This window comes from Mirounga angustirostris, unplaced genomic scaffold (assembly GCF_029215605.1).
Source record: "Mirounga angustirostris isolate CCGP_5_RB_7025 unplaced genomic scaffold, mMirAng1.0.hap1 SCAF_2, whole genome shotgun sequence".
NCBI lineage: Eukaryota > Metazoa > Chordata > Mammalia > Carnivora > Phocidae > Mirounga > Mirounga angustirostris.
Genome location: NW_026991710.1, coordinates 162,533,859 through 162,556,280, shown reverse-complemented (window position 1 = coordinate 162,556,280; position 22,422 = coordinate 162,533,859). Strand labels below are relative to the sequence as shown.

At 42.6% G+C, this 22,422-nt stretch overlaps 1 protein-coding gene across 2 annotated transcripts in view; it reads right to left on the bottom strand.

Moving 5' to 3' along the window:
- Positions 1-22,422, bottom strand: part of SH2D4A (SH2 domain containing 4A) — a 67,142-nt gene that overhangs the window by 4,172 nt on the left and 40,548 nt on the right. For both annotated transcript variants that reach the window (XM_045879962.3, XM_064585447.1), the window contains 3 exons: positions 18,140-18,251; positions 16,252-16,462; positions 13,544-13,674 (listed from right to left, as the gene is read on the bottom strand). In XM_045879962.3, the coding sequence (XP_045735918.2) occupies positions 13,544-13,674; positions 16,252-16,462; positions 18,140-18,251 (454 nt within the window). The remainder of the gene's footprint in view (positions 1-13,543; positions 13,675-16,251; positions 16,463-18,139; positions 18,252-22,422) is intronic.

Below are 22,422 nucleotides of genomic sequence, written 5' to 3'. Positions count from 1 at the left end.
CTTAAACAGTGGTTCTCCACCAGGACAATGTCTGGAAATCTCTGGGAGACATTTTTGGTTGTCAGGGGCAACGGATCCTATGGGTATCTGGTGCATAGAGGCCAGGGATGCTGCTAAACATCCTCCAGTGCGTAGGATAGCTTCGCACTACAAAGAATCATCCAGCCCCAATATCAGTAGTGCTGAGCTGAGGAGCCTGGTCTAGGAGTCAGCAAGTTAGTAAGAGAACCAGGAGGGACCCAGGTTTATGTCTTTCTACTGTAGTTACTCCTAAATGATGCTTCAGTGGCATTTAAAGGAATAAAAGTACATACACATATGTATATGTGGATATACATATGCTCATATATTTATATTTTTCTATATGTTTGTCTTCACATATATTCAAAATAAAGCTTCATTTATATGAAGTTTTATATGTATATATACTTTAGAGGCCTCATGAATTCATACTAATTCAGACCAGCCTTTTCCCCAACTAGTCCAAACTCATGAAGTTTGACTCATATTCCCAATTTCCCTTATTCCTATTGTAGTTCATCAGATGAATCAGTGATGTTGTGAGACATATGGAGAGTGCACAAACACATCTTGGAGAGATGGTGAAGTCATTCACCTAATCAGCGGGCTCGGATTTGGGAGGAGGAGCGGCATTCTCCCAGTGACCCCTTTCACCTCAGCAGATAGAAGCTCTTACTTCTGTTCCACTGTTAGCTCCATTGTGAAACTCTGTATCTTATTATTAGGGAACCTCCCAAAAAAACCCTCCTGGTGAAAAGGCAATGGATGGATTATTATAGCCCGTTAGTCTTGTTATTAGTAAAGTTAATTGAGAATTGAACCCTAATTATCCAGAGCATGACATCAAATAAAAGCATCGCTGCTTTCTGGGGCGCCTGGGTGGTGCAGTCGGTTGAGTGTCTCATTCTTGATTTCAGCTCAGGTCGTGATCTCAGGGTCATGAGATCGAGCCCCACACTGGACTCTGTGCTTAGTGTGGAATCTGCTTAAGATTCTCTCTCCCTCTCCCTCTGCCCCTACCGCCCTGCTCTACCACCTGCGCTCTCTCTCAAATAAATAAATCGTGTTTTTAAAAGCATCTCTCTTTTCTTTTTTGTAAGTAGACCTTTAATAAGGGGGGGGATTAAAAAATCGCCCATTCCCTCCTAGCCAAGACCAACCAGCCAGCCCTCTGTCTTCTCTTCTCCCATGTACCTTTCAGGAGGCCCCAGAGCCTGCACCTCAGAGTCACAGTGCTCAACCCCCGTGAGGCTCAACCCCAGTGAAACACCGGGATAAGAACTGGGGGTGTTGCAAAGGCTTGGCAGATCCCCCCACTCACAGATAGGAAATATCCCTGAAACGGAAGAGTCATGGCCTCTCTTCTAGGGCCTCCAGCTCTACGGCATCGAGGCCCAGCAAGGTTACTGATGCCTGCGCATTATCTCTATCACCTCCGGTTACCTTTCTGCCCTTTCCTTGATGAGACCCGAGCCAATGGAAACTGCAGGCACCACTGACAGTGAGCGAGGGTCAGCTGCGGCACTGTCCACTTCAGGTGCTCAAATGATGCCCCTGTAAGGTCCAACAGATACGGACTGCTGCTTCTGTTGGTCTAGTCTACCTTTTTAAACACACCTGATCCTACTGATAAATTACAGATGACAACCATAATCTGAAACAAGGCAACAGGTAACCAGCCTACCCAGGGACTAAACATGACTGAAGTTTCAAGACTCTGTATTTGATTGTCTATGAAACCAGGGATATTTTTCACGGACACTGAAACTACCCTTCAGAGGTGAGTAAAGGAGAAGCAGCATTCTGGAAAAAAGATTTCTCTCTCCTTCCAGACTTATCAACAACCTAACTCTGAAACTCCAAGTTACTTCAACAGATGGGATAGATGTTATAATTTATAACATCAGCATGTTATCCAGATGGATTTAGGTTCCTAAAATGAAAGCTATTCTGGAAAATTATAACTGAACCTGGGCTAAGTTAGGTTAAATTCCTCCTAAAATCAGGTCAGATAGTAGCTGTAAACCAAACTTCCCGAAAGCCTCTCAAACTGTAATTATTACCCATTACACACAGATCTCGGCACTGTGTAATCTCCAGAGACACCAGAACCCAATAAAATGATTTTGTGGCAAATCATAATGGAGACTCAAACACAACGGTTCTGAAGGCAGGTTCAGAAGTGAAGTGCTGTGGAGACCACGCTTTGTTCTTTTTGCTTTACAACAGGATTATCATTCCAGAAGAGCACACTCTTTTGGCTCATCTGATGATACTTGTCCATGTACAATTTGTCACGATTCCATCGAAGGAAGAGAGGCCTGGCTATGACTGCTGCCAAGCAGTGAGCTTTGTCTGCCTGCAGAGAGAGTCCCTGACTGCAAAGGCCGAATCCAGTGTCTGATATTAATCGCTGTGAACTTGGGCAATCTCCTTACCCTGGTGCATGACTCTAAGAATTCTGAAGCAGTGGCCTTCATCCAGCTCCCTAAGGGCAGGGATGCCTCCAGGCGACCTCCCTCTGACCAGCTCTCTTAACACATACTCTAAGCCTGTGTGAGTGCACAACAGGATTTCTGTGCTAGTGATGAGGGGTAAATAAAAAGCTCTCTTTTATTTCGTCAATTTTTGAAACGAGCCAGATCCTCCCCCAGCCCCGCTCTATTTTAAGCGGAATCCAGGCAGCAGTGCCAGAACAACTACAGTCCAGAAGGAAGCAGATGTCACTGCATGAGGTCACACCGGACTGCTTCTGGCTCTTGAAGAGCCCGGGGCAGAGCTGGCTACAACCCCTGGGAGCCTGACCACCCAGCCTGGAGGTTCACAACAGCAGGAGTTGAGAGGGAGCAGGGAGAAATGTCCCACTCCTTTCTCTGCACGATGCCAGGGCACGCACCAGGACAGTGCTATCCAACAGAATTTTCTGTGGCAATGGAAATGCCTGGGCTGGCCATGTGGAGGCCATTAGCCACATGTGGCTATTGAGGACCTGAAATGTAGCTAGTGTTACTGAGGGACTCAACCTTTAGTTTTATTTAATTTTAATTAGTTTTGGTGTAAAGAGCCACATATGTGGAGTGGCTACCATATTGGCCAACACAGCTTTAAACCCCACTGGAGTGAAAGGAGAGCTCCATGACAGGCCCAGAAGGACTATTTTTTTGCACAAAAGACCCTAAGACACTTGAAATAACTCAGAAACCCTAGCATGGCCCTCACTGGAAATCCAAGTGGCAGCAACAACCCTACAGAAGGAGGGCAGGTCAGTGGGATGCCCTTCTCCACAGCTTCCTTCTGGAAAATGCCTATTCATTCTCCAAGATGCAACTCAATAGCATGAAGCTTTCTGAGCAGTAAGTCAAGGTTCCTCTGCACCTGCTGAGCACCTGTTCCCACCTCCCCCTGAGACTCCCCTGGTCTATCCAGGGTCTCCCCTAGCTCCCCCTCCATCCTGGCATGTACCATCCACAGCTCCATCGGAGTACTCACAGCACATTCTACTCTGTCTCTCCCTGCCCCACGTCCTTGTGATCTCGGAGAGAGCAAACACCACATCTTACTTATTTTCACACTCTTGGCACCTGCCACTTACAAGATGCCCAGAAAAGGTCTGACGAGTAATTCTGTCTTATAATGGGTCCAGAAACTTTCTTCTCTGGGACACTTCTATGCAGCCATTGCCTCTAGTCTGAGCATTGTTATGTATAGGGACAAGGGATGCACCACTAACTTTGTTTATATGTGTACATCTGTATGGCCTACGTCCAGAATCTGGAAAGTATGTGTTTAAAAACCAAATGAAAGGTAACCAAATAATAGTAGCATATGGAGTTCTTAATGTTTGCCTGGCACTCCTCAAACAGTGCCTTACTTCATTTAATTCTCAGAGCAGCCTGACAAGCAGGTACCATTCCTACTCTCAAATCTCAGATGAGCAAAACCTGCATCAGAGAGAGTTCATAATGTGCTTCAGGTCACTTAGGCAGGCCAGGAGAAGCACTGGTCTTGAACCCAGGCAGTCTGACCCCAGAGTCCAGGCTCTCACCAGCTCAACCAGAATGCTACCCCTGTGCTAGCATTTTGCATTGCTCAGCGTGCGTCCATTTGCTATTTCATTTAATTCCCAAACAACTCAACACAAACAGAACTGGTATTATTACCATCACCATACAGATGGGAAAACTGAAGAATAGGTATATGCCCAAGGTTATAGGATTAGTTAGTGATGGTTTCAGGTCTCTTGTCTCTCACTCAAATATTTTGTTTTTTAACCCCCATTGGGCTCATGAAATTTTCCTGAAATTGGCTGAAATTAAACCATGAATATTTATTTCACAAAGAGGTGTTCATTTCTAACCTGGGCAACATAGAGCAGGGAGGCGAGGGGGGGAGGGGCGGGGGGAGAATCCCGAAGCAGAGTCCCAGTTCAGCGTGGAGCCTGATGCAGGGCTTGATCCCAGGACCCCGATATCATGACCTGAGCCAAAATCAAGAGTTGGACGCTCAACTGACTGAGCCACCCAGGCACCCCTGACCCAGGCAACATAAAGAAGATGCATTTGTCAGTGATGACTTAAGTACAGTCATCTGGATGTAGAATTGATGCATCCGTGACCTCTGCCACCTCCCCTAAGCTCAGAATTCCTGTTGCCGGGGACTGAAAAGCCCCAGAGTACAGCAGGCTTCAGCATTCCCCGTGACCACACCTCGGGTCTGCTGAGAGCTGCCTGGGGGCTGCCCTTCCAGAGCTCTGCCAAGAAGCTCTCATTCCTTCTTTTGTCATCTGTCCTATATTCTCTGCTTCTTGGGCTGCCCAGAATACCCTGCAGGGAGGAAATAGCACTAAGATAACTTTCATGAAGGAACTCATCTCCGCTGTTAAGGTGACCTCAAAGTCCCACACTGCAAAGTGCCTAGATAAGGGGTGAATAAAAGAAAAAACTGAGTTTTAGAAGAACTTCTTTCCAAGTAGCAACCCTGCCAAATGCAAAGTGTACAGAGGTCTTAAACTTGGACAAGGGCTCTATATTTTCCCACTTTAGCTCCCTTCTTCTTTATGCTTCCTTTAACCCTGTCAGTATTTAAAGGAAGTATTTTCAGAGGGGCTCTGAGACCCTTGCTAGATCCTCTATCTAGAGGGAGATACACTGTGGTGTCAAGCCCTCAGGTCTCAGGCCCCTTGGGAGGAGGAAAAATAGAGCTCTCAAAATATTATTCATAATGTTTCCTTAATAATTCAAGAATTAAAATTACATCATTTGCTCTTTCTTCACTACCGTAATGGCTAACACTTACTAATTAGGGCTTCCTGTGTGTCACACTCAGCTCTAAGTACTTCACATATATTAACTCATGAATCTTTTGAACGATTCTGTGAGGCAGGTAATATCATTGTCTGCGGTATACAGATGAGCGACAAAAGTTCATAAGTCATGTGACTTGCCTAAGGCTGCACAGCTGGTTGGTGGGGGCTGGGATTTGGCCCCAGAGATGTGCTCTTGACGGCCACACTCTACTGCCTCCTTTCCCAGCATAAAGAAGGAGTGTCCAAATATTATAATCAGACCATGTGATGACAAAGAAAACTCTGGCAACAAAAGCACGGATTAAAAGTACTTCTCTAAATACCAGAATCCCCCTTTCCATAAAAGATCTGAAGTCAGACCCCCAAAGCAGGTGACTCTCTTTTGCCCCTCACCCACCCAGTCCCCCTTTCCTTGCCTGCGAGGTCCTTCTGGGTGTCTCCAAGAACACAGTGTAAAGTACAAGACTGGAGCCCTGGGCATCGGTAATGGCAAGCGTGGGGCTCCCGGGCACACGCAGGCCATGACATGCAGTGACTGGCAGCATTAGGGGGAAGACTCAAGGGCATCATTTAAAAAACTCAAGTAAGCAAGGCCTTTGGGGTTAATGGACTATTCCCAACATTAATGAAAATACATACTAACATTTTTGCAGCCAGTTTGCTATGCTGGGTAGTATGAGAAAAGTCAGGGTCTTCCCAAAAAACCCCACAATAATGCATGGTATGTGCTGCAGAAAAGCTAGCCCTTTTCAAGACTGAATGAATGTACATAGCTTTACCCTCTTTATGTTTCCTCTTCAGTTACTTTGGGAATATGATCCAATACTAGGCAGTCAGATAGAACTACGGAGAATAATTCCAAGGGCTCTGATGGTTAATGTAGGTGAAGGCTTCACGCTAAACTGCAGGTGAAGTCCCAGGACTCCGAGCTAAAGCTGTGCCGGCCCCTCTCCAGGGTGGGTCAGTGACTGCTGGGGATGCACTTGCAGGTGTCCTTCCCTGCCGCCCACGGACATGGCAGATTCTTGCTGCTGGCCACAACCTACCCCCCTCCACGAAGTGTATGAATCATGTATGTGAACGAGGCAGGATGTGCTTCGGAAAGACAGAAGCTTGAAAGTCTCTGTGTGGTAGGGGGGCAGAAATCTGATGGCCCCACAATGAAGAACTCACTACTCCTCATCAAAATAGTTGAAGGACAGATGATCACTTATGAGTGCCAGTTCCCAGGTTCATTAAGGTTTTAGCCTGAAGGAAATCTTGGGCGGGCTCTGTGAGTCTCTGTCCGTGGGACACAGGGCTGCAGCGGGACCCTGGGCTCGAGGGAACTGAAGTCCTGGAGAGCAGCTGCCTCCACAGAAATGGATTGGACTTGCTCTGCACGCAGAAGGAAACTTTGGAGGCATGTGTCAAAAATGGAAGCAATCAAAATAGCTGCAGTGTGAACTGAACTGAAATCCCACAGATGTGAAAGGGATTTGCTTTTTAAGTAGCTTAAAATATAAAATATTGGGACTAAAGCATTGAGAAGCAGGTTCAATTATAAACCATGACAACAAATGACATCCACAAGAAACAGATCAGGATGGAAACATTTCACCAGCAGGCTAATTATATCCATATTTGAATAAGGAAGTGTGCATTACATTTCAGAGGCATAATGATCAGCTATTGATGCGTAAAGCAAATATGCGAATTCTCTAACAACAGAAGCAATTAGAAAATTCCTAAATCAGAAATTTGTTTATACACTTATTGCTAGCTTTCCCCCAGCTTCCTACTCCCAGTCCCTGCTGAATTCTAAGCTCCTGAGCACTGTCGCATATTAGCGGGAGATGGGATATGCTAACGGAGAGAAGGAATAAATGAGTCTGTGCGTTTCTGAACAGACTTTCAAACTTCAGGTTTATTTATCTGTTGGCCCTCTGCTTGAAGACGTATAAAAAAGCATGTTAGTGAGTATAGTTAATTATATATCTACACACTTTGGATACTCATAATCAGGAGCCAGAATAAGTAAAATGACTTTGCAGGATGTTAAATTTAGCCAGGAGGGCTCTCCAACACGAATTCTCCAACTTTACCAACATTCTAGGCCATAATGTGCGTCTTAAAAATGGCTATAATGTGGTGACCAGATGCAAGAAGAAAATGAATAAAAACAAGGACTGTAGGGGCGCCTGGGTGGCTCAGTCATTAAGTGTCTGCCTTCGGCTCAGGTCATGGTCCCAGGGCCCTGGGATCAAGCCCTGCATCGGGCTCCCTGCTCAGCAGGAAGCCTGCTCCTCCCTCTCCCACTCCCCCTGCTTGTATTCCCTCTCTCTGTAAAAATATAAATAAAATCTTAAAACAAAACAAAAAACAAGGACTGTATTTCAGGGTCCAGACAGACAGGATGACAGGAGGGAAAGAGATAAGAAAACAATCCTTCCTAAGGAAACAAAACCAACAGACTTACAGTATTCAGAAGATTTTAAATCTAGAAAATAGAAGATATTATTTTAGCAAGGCTAGGACTCATTCCCATCTTGCGGAACCTTCCCTCCCAATCCCACGCTCAACCTCAACTGGCAATGTTCTGCTCAACTTTTCCAAACAACTTTATTCCCTGTTTTGGCAGTTGTCCTTTTGTCCTTCCAAATTCCTGTTGCCTTCTGGGGTGACCTCCTGGGTTCTGGAATTTTTAAGGACAGGCCCTAAAGAATACTTGTCAAAATAGCATAGGAGGACATTTTAGCAGTAATTAAGATCTATTTTATTGAAGTGCCGCTTATTCCTCGTATATGATGCTGCCACGACAATATTTTGTGGCAAGATTAGGATTATAATGAAGAGAAAGGCAGAGAGAACAGGAATGGTGAATTTACTCTTAAGCTGTTCAGTTCTGGGTAGCCATAATAACAGAAACACTATGTGCCAGGCACTGTTCTACGTATGTTACACATATTAGATGATATACTTAAAAAAAAAAAAACAATAAAAACTACTCTACAGTGTAAATATTATTAACCCCCTTTTAAAGAGGAGAAGAACATAACTCAAACCTAGGTGATCTGGTCTTGGAGTCTTGGGCCAAGCCTACACTATATAGTTGACCCTCAAACAACACAGGTTTGAACTGCATGGGTCCACTTATATGTGGATTTTTTCGATAAATGTAGTACTGTAAATGCATTTTCTCTTTCTTTTTTTTTTTTTAAAGATTTTATTTATTTATTTATTTGACAGAGAGAGACAGCGAGAGCAGGAACACAAGCAAGGGGAATGGGAGAGGGAGAAGCAGGCTTCTTGCCGAGCAGGAAGCCTGATGTGGGACTCGATTCCAGGACCCTGGGATCATGACCTGAGCCGAAGGCAGACGCTTAACGACTGAGCCACCCAGGCGCCTGCATTTTCTCTTTCTTATGATTTTCTTAATTTTTCTTTTCTCTACTTTATTATAAGATTACAGTACATAATACATATAACATACAAAATATGTGTTAACTGTTTATGTTATCAGTAAGTTTTCTGGTCAACAGCAGGCAGTTTGTAGTTAAGTTTCCGGGAAGTCCAAATTTATTTGTGGATTTTCAACTGTGCAAGGGGTTGGCACCCTAACCCCCACCTTGTTCAATGGTCAACTGCACTATCTTTCCATGCTAAGAACTAAGAAAACCCTGTGCTTCTTGGACTTCACATTTTTAAAAAATCAGCTTGAGATATAATTTATATACAATAAAATTCACCAATTTTAAGTGTGCAAATGATCATTTTTGACAAATGTATACAGTTAGGTAACCACTACCGCAAAATAAATAGATTCCATTTCTATTACTCCAAACCCTTGTGGCCTTGGGGCATTGTATTAAATATTTGAGTGCTACATATCTGCTTCTTGAAATTCTACCTGGGAGTGAGCAAAATAGTGTCTGGACAAAAATGTGCTTTTTTCTTATTCTCATAGGTGGGGATGGGGCAAAACTTATGCTGAATGAAGGTTCCTTGACACTTTTACTTCACCACTGTGAGATTTAGTGAACTCACTCATGTATTGGAGAAACAAATCTCTGTGGTTATTACTGTTCACTGATTTAAATTTCCAACTTATATAAAAAGCATGACATGGGTGTTCCCACTTGTATTAGTGCTCAGATATGCTGTGACTTTGAAGTTAAGTAGATCTGGCTCTGAATATTGCCACTAATGGTAGAAACCTGAAAAGAACTTCTTAGTTTCTAGGTTCTTACCTCTATAAAGTGGGAATAAAAGTTACTTCCTTTAAAGTGCTCAATGTAATGCTTGGCACATATTAGACCCTCAAAAAATTACAGCTCCAACAGTATATAATATGTATATTATAACATACTGCACAATAGGTAAAACAAATGAGCCAGTCTACATTTAGAAACAAAGAAAAATCTAGACAATGTAATGTTGGGAGAAAACTCAAGCTGCAGAAAAATGCCTATAACATGATACCATGTAAATGTGAAACACAATATTGCATGTTTTATATATATCTTTATATATTTTATAAAAATGCACACACATACACATACATAGTGAGAGTATAAAAATATGGATGAAAAGGACAACTTCAAAAGAGTGGTTCACCCCTGGGAGAGAAGTAATTAGATGTCAATAAGGGAGTAAAAGAGAGGGCCTTAATTCTTTCAGGCTTTATTTCTTAATAAGAAAAACAGGTATGAGGTAAATATAGCTTCTAACATTCATTGTGTCCTAGAAAGTAGATACAACATTTGTTACATCATTGGTGTTACTTATAGTTTCCTTTGTACTGTTTGTTCAAAACATTTCCTAATAAAAAAAAAATTATTTTTTAAATGAGGGAAGAGAGAAAAACCCTCCATAACGTGGGTAGGCCTCATCCAATCAGCTGAAGGCCTTAAAAGAACAAAGACTAACCTTCCCTGAGCAAGAAGGGATTCTGCCAGTGTTCAGCCTTTGGACTTGAGCTGCCAGTCTTCCCTGAGTCTCCAGCCTGCTAGTCTGCCCAGCAGATTTGGGGCTCAACAAGCCTCCAGTCGTGTGAGCCAGCTCCTTAAGATGTTGGCCATGGAAGGATCTTCAGGAAGAACTGCAAAGGCCCTAGGAAAGGGGCGAGTGTGGTGTGTCAGGGACAGAAGGGCAACGTGTGGGGGAAAGGAGTGATCAAGGCAGGGTTCTGTGAGGAACGTGGTTTGAGATGGATCTGGAGCAATAATCGGATCAAGCTGGACCAAAAAGTCCAGTGAAAGTTGAGACCCCATGGCCTCTGTGAGAAAAGCTTGCTGAGAGAGGAGCAGAAGTGGGGAGACTGTTTTTCTAGATGTGCTTGAGATCATCAAAAGATGCTCACAAAGTAGAGTTCAGTACTGCATTTCTGGATCTCTCTTGCGCTTGGGATTTTCCAAGCTCTTACATCTAGGAGATCAGAGGCAATACCCTACTTTACTGCCCATTGAACTGGCACCCATGGCCAGATATTTGCCTCATCATGACCCCAAGTGGGAAAGGAAACCTGAGACAAAGATGTGGGGTCTCTGCTCTTCTTTGCCATCGCACTGAGTGTTAGTGCTTCCTGGGGTCTTGTCCTCGGTCTTCTCTTAACCATCTTCTCAGGGCACTCCTGGAAAATGTCATCCTCTCCCATGCTTTTCATTGTGTGCTAATGACTCTAATCCATTATCTCTAGCACTGATCTGTTAATCCAATTACCAAATAGATTTTTTCACATGACTGCCCCAAAGACATTTCAAACTCATCATAACCAAAATAAATTCATTGTCGCCCTTCTTTTTTAATCCCAGTAATCTCTGGATCCTCCTGTATTCTTTCTCCCAACTGATAGCATGCCACCTTCCACCCGGCTCCACAAGCCAGAGATCCAGTGGTCTTCATTTCCCTTGTCCTCTCCTACCCACTTCCATCCTGTCTAAAGCTAATGAAAAGGGTGAAAGTGTGAACTTCCGTGGGGAAAAATTAGCTGACCAAAACAGTAATATAAGAAAGGCAACTTATGGAGTGTATAACAGAAGGACGATGGCAAACCAGTACAGAAGAGCTACCATCCCATTATTTCAAACAGGGCTCGTGATCAATAAATAATTATAGGGGCGCCTGAGTGGCTCAGTCATTAAACGTCTGCCTTCAGCTCAGGTCATGATCCCAGGGTCCTGGGATCGAGCCCCGCATCGGGCTCCCTGCTCAGCGGGAAGCCTGCTTCTCCCTCTCCCACTCCCTCTGCTTGCGTTCCCTCTCTCGCTGTGTCTCTATCTGTCAAATAAATAAATAAAATCTTAAAAAAAAATAAACAATTATATTTCAAAAATATAAGATATGATCCTTCTTCTCTTTATCATAGAAACATGTGAAACTCTGTCTTCTTAAAACAGAAGAAAATGACTTACATTGAGTATATGGCTGTGTATTATTTCATTATATTGTATCATTTATTTTGCTTATAACTATGATAAATATTTATATAAGTGAAAATAAATGAATAACAATAGCAACTAATAAATTATTATATGTAAAACTCAAGAGCTTCTTTTTTTAACCAAGGTTCCAACCGGATTTTTAGTCCAACTTTATCTTCCTAGCTTTTAGCAACTGTTTCAAATGGAATTGCCTGTTAAAGTACCAGGATTTTTAAACATTAATCAACACTTTCAATTTCTTATTTCCTGTTATTAAAATGAACTACCACCCTTGTAATCAGGGATGATAAGATCTTCTGCCCAATGACACAGAAACTATAAAGTACTGATTTTGTCAGTGCTTATCTTAAAAAGGAAAAAAAAAGGCAACATGAAACATTCACCTGTTGACACTGATGTCACGCTTTCTTCCAATGTCTTCTGAACAGAATGGAAAGGAAGTAGGCTTATGACCTAGTCCTAAGAGGACAGAGGAGCTCCTCAGGGAATGGATAATTACTAAAGCCTGAATCACCAAAGACACGTATTTTCAAGGAAAGCTAGACAGTTCTATAATGATCTGACTGTGAAAGCAGCCCTTTAGCAGGGGGCCTACTACAAATACTTTTTTTCTTTTTAGAAGTTTGCCATGTTAGTTGTTTGGGACCGTACTTTCGTGGAAATATTTGTGTGTGACATGATACTAATTAAGAGAGAAGCCTTCTGGGTGCCTGGGTGGCTCAGTTGGTTAAGCATCTGCCTTCGGCTCCAGTCATGATCCCAGGGTCCTGGGATTGAGCCCCGCATCAAGCCTTGAATTGGGCTCCCTGCTCAGCAGGGAGTCTGCTTCTTCCTCTGCCTTCCCCCATGCTCGCTCGCTCTCTCATATAAATAAAATCTCTTAAAAAATAAAAAAAAATAAAAGAGAGAAGGCTTCAACATGATTCAAAACAAGATACCCTTTAGGACAAGTGTGCTCTGTGAAAGAATCTTATTTTTGTTTCAAAGTACTTTTGTTATACATAGAACCAATTAATCCAATTCAACCACAGACCCTAAGGAAGCCAATTGAGGCAAGAAACCACTTCTTTTCCTGAAGTCCAAGAGACTGAGAGGACAGTGAAATGTGTGCTGGCTAGACAGAGGGCTTGAATTAATCAAGTTTCTAGTGTCAAATTAAGAAATGGTTTATTAGGTAATATCTGCTCAGGTTCTAACAAACTCACCTGACAGCTTCAACTGCTTAATGGAACCACAGATAAAAGTAACAGAATTTTCAGGTTAAAGATCATAAAATTCAACTCCTTCACTTAATAGGTGAGGAAAATGAGGCTCATACAACTTGTTACAGAGAAAGACGATTTGCTCACTCAACTGCTAATGGAGAGCTGACCCTTTGACGGCTAAACCAGTGCCCTGCCCACCACACCCAAGGGCGTATCTGACTCTCCCAGCTGTGAACGGTGGATGGAAGGCATTGCCATTTGCAGGAGATCACAATCAAGTGCCCTAGTGTAGGTGAACAGGAGGCACCGCTTTCCCCACCCACCCAGTGGTGTTTTATTTGTGGTGATAAATTACCCCACAGTACATGCTGAGACCACAACTGCTCACTGTTTTCTAAATCCGTCATGAGCTTGCAACTCACTGAGAAACCTTTGAAAAACTGCTTTGTGAAAATAATTTCAAAGACTCTTCTTGGGCAGCACAAATAAAAGGAAGCCTTTATTCTTTCTGCCCTCCTGGTGGATTAACAGACGAACACAGCTTCATCTGTCATCAGATGAGGTTCCGTCGAGGGCACCTGTGTACTCACCATGGAACCAGGGAGCTATGGTGTCTGAGGTTCTCTGGTAGCCCGCTCGCAGTGGTAGCTGCTCCTCTTTAAACCACCGAATGATGTCCTCCTGGGCAGAGTTGGATGCCATCCTGGTCATTCCCTGGTTTCTGTGATTTAGAAAACAGTTCAATTTAGGTTTAACTAATTTGAAAACAATGCCGTCAAAAATCATATATATCCTGTATATAAAAATCATGTATAAAGGGAGATAGGATTATATATATTTGAAGACCTAATTACATGGGTTGAGCTAATGGGAAGTCAGACCCCTAATTACTGCCATTATACAACTAACTCCTCAAGGGCTAGTCAACAAAATAGGAAGAAACATAAATCTGTCACTTGTCTTTCCAGTCCTATAGGGCTAGTCATAGGGTATGAGCTACTGCTGTGTTAATCTATTAAAAATAGATTTTAATTCATTTTTATATGAATAAAAGCTCCATTAACTTCCAATTAAAATTTGAGAAAATAAACATTAAAAAGTGAAATACACCCCCAGCACTATTTTCCTTGGGAGCATGTTCTTGCAAACAAAAGAAATGCAATAAAATAAATTTCCTTCCTAACATTTTCAGTATTAAACTTTCTCTTCCTTCTGTTTCCAACCTCCCTGACTTGCTTTCTTCTCTCCCACACTTTGAAGAGGTTTGGTTCTGCTAAAGACAGTCTCAGAAAAATAAAGTCAAAGAAAGAAGAGTGTTTGAAAATTGGTAAGAAAAAGATACAAGTGGTGGAATCATTTTGAAATATATTCAGTTGCAGAACTAAAGTTCTGGGATGTAAGTCAATTTCCATTACAAAAAATAACACTGCAATGTAATAAACATTTCCAAGTCTCATAGAACAGCCCACTAATTTTGAGCAGAATTCAGGGTAAAAACAATGACGAGTTTGGATGAACGACTGGGATGCCTGTCATGTAAATTAACTTATGGCTCTTTCTGCATTTTATGGTAACACATGGCCCCGCGAGTTACATGTGACATATGTCAGATGTACATATACGTGTGTACATATTCATATACATACATACATAGCATTTTGGAGAAGATAGCCTATAATATTTGACTTCTTTGGGAATCAGATCCTGCACACACATGAGATTACATGAGTGCTCTTATTAGCTTTCAAATTAGGTTCTTTTTCTTTGGGAAATCTTTGGAGTTTAAAGAAAAACTCGAAGGACAGCCAATCTCTGTCTTTTCTTGGGCTGGCTCCTAGCTGACCTTGGTCACATACTGTTGTCCCACCCCAAAAACCATCCAGTCTGGATGCCTCACAAGAAGCATTTCATGCAAGTGTATTAAGTTGGAAAAACTGAGCTCAATTAGCACAGCTCGAAACAAGAATTGCCCTTATTAAAGGCCACCTTCACTGCTGTCAATCACATACACTGTGCACTAAAAATAGTGTGGGCCAGGGCATATTACAAGTCATAGTCACACCCTTGGAAGAGCCTGGAGAACAGGGGCAGGTACACAAACAGCCCTGCTGGGGATCTGGGGCCAATGCACACACCAGCTCGGGCACTGAAGAGGACCCTGGGCAGGAGCTCACACCGTTGTGACCTGGTCACAAAACTGCGAGGACACCTGTTTCTGATTACTTTTCTTAGGTTTTTGTCTCTAAGAAAAAAACCATTCCCCAAACTGTCACTTCGTAGAACATGATCTTTTAGTTCTGGTCTCCACATCCCAAAATGGAACCTTTCAGTTGAGTAAGTAGAAATAATTATAGTAAAGGAAAAGGTCCACCTTCCTGTTTCCTCTGAGGTCATAATCCCCATTAGGAAAAGCCTTGAAGATCACTACTGACTCCAAGCAAAGAGAGATTTGTTTGCTTTTTATTTCTCCATACTTGTAACAGAGAAATATTTTTGGTTTTCATTTCAGAAGGCAAGGCTTTAGATAGTTGTTTCATTCAATCCCTATTTGATTCTTCTGGTATATTTTAAATAAGGTCTTTCTATATATTAGAATATGAAGAAATCATAATATCCAGGAGAAAATAATTTTAGAATCAGTTAACTAACATAAGGGAAAGGGGGTTTCTGCTATGATATCATTGTATTTTTCTTCAGGGATTCTACAAAACAAACTGTTCTACCTAATTTCCTATAGCCTAGGAGGCAAAGGCACCACCATGACCAAAAAAGTATTCATTCAAAGAAGGAACAGTTCCAAATTCTCAACATATGAACTTGGCTCTGTAACCCAGAATGAGGATTACCATCAAATCTTTAATCCTGAGCAATGAAAATATAACTCTATGATACCATGAAAGTCAGCAAGCCTTTAGGTTCCTACTTTGATATTGTTTCCTACTAAGAGCGATACTGAGCCCTGATGAAACCCCCATTGTTTCTGCTTCTCCCCTCACTGGCTCACCTACTGCCACTAGGTGGGGGTGGGGGTGCGCTGGTGGTGCAGGAAGGGACTGAACTCGATGTGCATCCTCTCTAAGTTATTGGGCATCTTAATTATAACAAACTATGGATATTTTATAGATAAGAAGAGGATGAATCCAGACGAGGTATCTGGGAAGACAGGCTTAGAGGTGAGGCTGAATTTAATTACACAGGCAGCCAGCTGGTCTTCCACTCCCCATGGCCCATAATGCAATTTGTCTTTAATCAGCCAGTTTCAACTGCTATGCTTAAAGCCATCTGTGTGGCTTCTTACCTAAGAGGCTTTCGAGGGTATCCCGCCAGGTTTAGGAAATGAGGCTTGGGTGGAAGGGGGGGTCTTTTTGGTTTCTGTGGAACACCTGGGGCGCTTTGTGGTCCCTCACCGCTTCTTCCTTTTTCAGCCGCTAGGGATAACCTCTTGTAGTCTTCCCGCGCTTGTTTAGCCAAAGAGCGTCTCTTCTCATCAGCTGCTTTGGATTTTCGCACTAGAAAAACAAGGGGGTTTGAGAAAGGCCCTGGTCAGCCCACAGAGATGGTGAGAAGAATCAGCTGGTGAAGAGAGCAGTCTCTCAGGAGATCTGTCATCGGCTGATAATAACGAACAATCACTATCAACACCTAGGACTCACATAATTCGGGCCTGCACATTCACAATTGCCCAGCATTCCCTGCAGAATTCTTGTATTTCTAAGAGGGTTTTAGGACTTCCTAAGGGGGAGAAGGAGGAGGAGGAGGAAGGGAGGCGACAGAAATGGAGAACCACATGTTTGAGAATTCCCTGCACTTGGGTAAGACTAAGTGATGAGACACAGCCTGAGTGCGAATTCCAACTGGCTGGGAGCCTTTGAATAGGAAGAGGTGTATCACATCCCTCAGCTCAGCTCAGGACATCACTAGCAAAGATCAGGCTGTCAGGAACTGCTCGGCGCAGTGGCTCGTGGCTGTGCACAGGGTGAGAGATCAGAGAGGCTCACCACAGGTCACACTCAGAGCCCCCAAAGAGCTGAACCAAATGTGAATTGGCCTACCAGACCAAAAAAATAAAATGATTCTCACCACAATCAAAGAATGTGCTGGTACACATAAAAAGCACCCCAAGGCCACCTTTTAATGTTGCTTTGTAAAATAGAGGGTTTATTGTTTTGTTTTGTTTCTGTTTTAGCAACACAGTAGTAAAGAGCTCTAATGCAGGATGCTAAGACTAATTTTCATTGAGTGTGTTTGCACTTCATGTGCTTTTGGTCAAGCCCTGTTATGCTGGACTTCAAAGAGATGCCAAAAATATTCCATTACACTAGAATTTCACTGCATGGAAATGACTGGATCTTGCAAATATATTCATTTCACAAAACTGTCATGTTAATGGTGTTCATTGTAATGGAAATGAAGACAGGATTCTCCACATCCTGCAAACATTGTCACTCCCATTCTCCTGTTCTCGCTCTCAAGTGGCCTCAAGGGATGACCTGGCTGGTAAACCTCTGAGTCAGCTGGAAACCCTCATCATGTCTCAGAGCTGCATTTTTCCCTAGCATCCCTGAGCATGCTCTGCTCTGCCTTAGCCTGCACTGACCTCTTCCTGAGGGGTTTTATCTCTGGCAGTGCTAACTCAAAAAGGAGTCAGGGTTAGGTCACAGGTATGGGAGGGACGCTGATATATCCAACCTTTTATTCCTGGGTTCTTCTATTACAAAGTTAAGGTGAGTTCACTGTTGAAAATTTAGAAAAGTACAGAATAACAAGAAGAATTCAAATAAATCTCAAATCCCATCCCTCCAAAAAAAGTTGTTAACATGCTAATAACCTTCCAGTTCTTTTACTATCCTAAAAGAGGGATATTTTTCATACTTTTTATTATATTTTTTTCTTCTTCAAGCGAAAAAAAGATACAAACATATCCCAAGGTCATTAAACCCTCTTCCAAAACATGTTTTTTCAGAGCTATATACCATTCCATCAAATAGCTATATCACAACTGTGATGGTACAAAGATGAATGGAGAACCTTTCTACTATTCAAGAAGTGACTCGTAAGCCTTTGTGTAACAACTTAGCAATAATTCTCTCAACAACTATTTTAAGTGCTTCTTAGATGGATTATTTGTTAAGAGAAGGAATTGGCCTGGAGGGTCTAAGGTGTTATGGAGGCCTCTGGGTACTCACGAGATGCCTGCCACTCTGAATCTTCTTTCCAGCTTTTATAAATCTGCTTGGTTTTCTCCTCATCTATTTGTTTTAGTTCTTCATCTTGTGTTTTCTTCACGGATTCTTTCTTCTGTTTAAAAAAAAAAAACAAGAACAAAAACAGAAACAAACACTAGTGAGTACCTCTGGCAGTATTCTGAGAGGAGGAAGAAGAAGAGGGGAGAGGAGGAGGTGGGGAGTCAGGGACACTGAGGGGCTGGTTTCTATGTAACTCCCTCTGGCCCCCTGGCTAGGCAATTTGGGGTTGGTGATACCTGAGGCTGACTTTATCAGGACCTAGCTGTGCGACCACATGGCCCATTACCAAACCTCTCTTAGGCTGTCTTCGCCTAAATAGAATTAGAAAATTGAAAATATTTCATAGGGTTATCGTGAGGGTTAAATAATATTTAAAAAGTGTCTCGCATAGTCTGTAACACATAGTAAGACTCAATAAATATTCATTTTCCTCAAACACAGCACTTAGCTGTTTTAAACTGAATTCCCTCAAGCAGTGTGTAAACACCGCTTCATGGCAGCAGCATAAACACTGCAGCACCTGACAGGCTCCATGACGATAACGGTATGTTTCTAGAGCAGCCTCAGCCGTGTCTCCGTGTGCCCTCAAACCATTGTGTCTAAAACGTGGTGCCAGGGCCGCCTGGCGGCTCAGTCCGTCAAGGGTCTGCCTTTGGCTCAGGTCATGGTCTCAGGGCCCTGGGACCGAGCCCCACACTGGGCTCCCTGGCTCCCTTATCCCTCTCCCTTTGCCCCTCCCCCCACCGCTGCTCTCTCTCTCTCTCTCTCTCTCTCAAATAAATAAAATCTTAAAAAAAATTATTTAAAAATGTGGAACTTACACATGATTTTAGGTGACCCAAAAAGGAATATTTCTTGTTTAAAAAAACTTTTTTTTACAAAGCATCCTCTTCAAGAAATATAAGAAACACGAGTCTTCCTTAAAAAGGCAATTTGTTTTTAAAATTGTAAAATATACATAACATAAAAATTATCATTTTAACCTTTTTAAAAATTGTGGAAGAATACACATAACATAAAAACCATGTTAGCCATTTTGAAGCGAACAGCTCTGTGGCATTAAGTACACTTGAAGGGAATTAGTTTTTAACTAAAGAAAAACTAACACACCAAATCACTTAGGTCTAAAAAGTACTTTTTTGGGTATTGCCTTCTGAGTGCTTATTAGAAAGCTGAATTTAGCACTTGGTGAACTAAATAAAAGCCTTGGTCACCTAAATAATGAAGCAAGTTGAGGGGGTCAGAAAAGACTGACCATGCTTCACTCTGCATCTCAGAATTGACAGGTCTTTTTTTTTCTTTTGTGTTTTCCTACAGAAAGATAAAGACAGGGGTGCCTGGGTGGCTCAGATGGTTAAGCATCTGCCTTTGGCTCAGGTCGTTATCCCAGGGTTCTGGGATCGAGCCCCACATCAGGCTCCCTGCTCAGTGGGAAGCCTGCTTCTCCCTCTCCCTCTCCCTCTGTTGTTCCCCCTACTTGTGCTCTCTCGTTCCCTCTGTCAAATAAATAAATAAAATCTTAAAAAAAAAAAGAAAGATAAAGACATTCTTTCTGTTACATTATTTTACCCAACTGAAATATAAACATTGATGTTGTGAAACTTGTTTTCCATCATTGTGGGAAGTCATAAATCACAGTTAATGTAGGAGGTGATCATTCATACACTGTCTTTCATTTCAGGTGTAACTAAACTTTTGTGTATTTATAATTTTCATTTTTTTTCTTACTTTCTTTCCTGCCTAGAGCTAAGGCCCCTTGGTTTCCTAATATTATAAAAACCAAAAAACCAGCTTTTGGTGTTTTAAATGACTGTTAAAATTTGCTATCACCTTACTGAAGCCATTTATAAACCTGAAATACATAAAAAGGACTGCTAGCAATTTCTAAGCTTAAACAGAAAAAAACTTAAAAGTTGAGCTTTGTTCATCTTCCACATGCATATTTTTTTTTTTTAAGATTTTATTTATTTATTTGAGACAGAGAGAATGAGAGAGACAGAGAGCACATGAGAGGGGGGAGGGTCAGAGGGAGAAGCAGGCTCCCTGCCGAGCAGGGAGCCCGATGCGGGACTCGATCCAGGGACTCCAGGATCATGACCTGAGCCGAAGGCAGTCACTTAACCAACTGAGCCACCCAGGCGCCCCCACATGCATATTTTAAAATGATTTAAAATGGTTGGAAAAGAGCCATAACATTAAACCATGATAGCATGGATAGTGCTGCTTAGGAAAAGCAAGACGTTTACAAAGTGAATCTACTTCAGGAGAAATATTCAGTCACTAATAATGCAGGTGGTACGTGGTTGATGACAATCAAATGTTGGGGAGTGCTATAGCTAGTAAATCATACTCCTTTTTAACCAGCAGTGTTATTAAGTATGGGGCACAGAGGGAGAGGAGACACATTAATGAGTTTCACAGAGTAATGGATGAGATGAGCCCTGATCACTCTATTTATTCAGAGCAGCTAGAAACCTTATGGACTTGTCCTGACTTTCTCTAAGAATTCCTCCAGAAAATTTACTTTTAGCAAAATATTTACAGGTTGGTCTTTACTTCCTCTACTTAGGAAACCAAACCATTATTTCGTGTTTAGAAGTGTTCGCAAGAAGCATATAGGTCCAGGATGGGGATGGTGAGCGCAAGCGTGTGAAAGTCAGGTAGAGGCTGAGGGGTGAAGGGGCAGCAGGGCTGAGGCTGGACACTGGTCCAAACACCCACAGGCTGAGGTTTAGACATGGGGATGGGCAGTTTGATGTCAAAACATCTCCCACAGAAAGACTCTCATCCCAGCCTGCTAATGGAAATACTTCCCACCGGTTTCCTCATTAGACCCTCTCCATTGCCTCCAAAGTCAGAAAGCTCTGTTTTATTATTTTTGTTCTATAGAGAAGCTGGCTAAGTGATCTATCTTCTTGTTCATTCTGTTGAGTTCCCATATAATTTCTTAAGTTAGAGAAGGAATGCATTCGCCCATGGCTCTGGGTGTTCTCATGCGAGGGTGTGAAGACTATGAAAATCTGACTGCCTCACATCTAAAAATGCTTGAGAACCATTGAGTCTATCCCCCTTATTTTGGAGACAAGATTGCTCAGGCTCTCTCTTTTCCATCTAGACTCACTCTCTAAATGATCTCATCTTTCATCATGGCTTGACATAACACCAAGATACCAGATTCCTTATAAAAGTATACATGATTTCTCAGCCCTAATCTCCCTTCTCATTCACTGACCTCTCTGCCGTTCCTTGACCATGTCAAGCGAGCTCTTGGCTTCGTGCCTTCATACTTGGTATTGCCTCTGCCTGGGGCATAATTTCCCCACCATCCACATGGCTCCCTCCCTCATTACTTCAGGTCTCTGCTTCGGTAGTGCCTTCTCAGGGTAGCCTTCTCTGACCACATCTATAAAAAGCCAATCCCCACCCTCCCAGCATTCCTCAGCTCCCTTATCCTGCATTATTTCTCTCCACAGAACTTATGACCATCTGACCTCATAGATGTGCTTGTTGTCTGTCTCCCTCGTCCAGAATATAAGCTTCCTGACGGCAAGGATTCTATCTGTTTTGTTCATGATGCTTCCAATGCCTGTAAAAGGGCCTAGCACATAGGAGAAACTCAACAGATGTTGGTTGAATAAATACACAGATCCTTTGTTTTTCTATCATTTAAAATGAAACAATGTAATCCAGGCAGTGTTACTGAAATTCTCCTTTAGATGCTCTATTGTTTCTGTTTTAGAAAGGTACATGTTATATCAGCAGGATGCACACTGGGACTACACTGCAGAAATTCATCATGGTTTCTCCAAGTCTCCATGCGAGCTGTCCCAGTTCACGCATGTCCCTGCAGATTGCACTGTCCACTGGAACATGGGCCTCTGCCCCATCTCAGGCCTGTGGTCACTCAGAACCTTCTCTTTACAGCTCCGTATCTTGCACTACTTTTTCAAACTTTCTGCAGGTCCAATCCTACTATGGTTTCCAGCTGCCCATCTATGCTCCATTTATTGTGAGGAATGTACGATGTGATACAATCCAGCACGATGGAGGAAGCTGGCTCTCTGCCTGTCAGGGAATCACACCCGGATGGATGTGTGAGATCTGAGTGCCTGAAGGTGCTCCTAGCACAGTGGGCATGGATGGCACAAGAGGCTGCTCATCGAACAGGGTCAAGCTCACAGAAACAAGGAACACATAAGGAACTTAATCTGCATTCACGATTT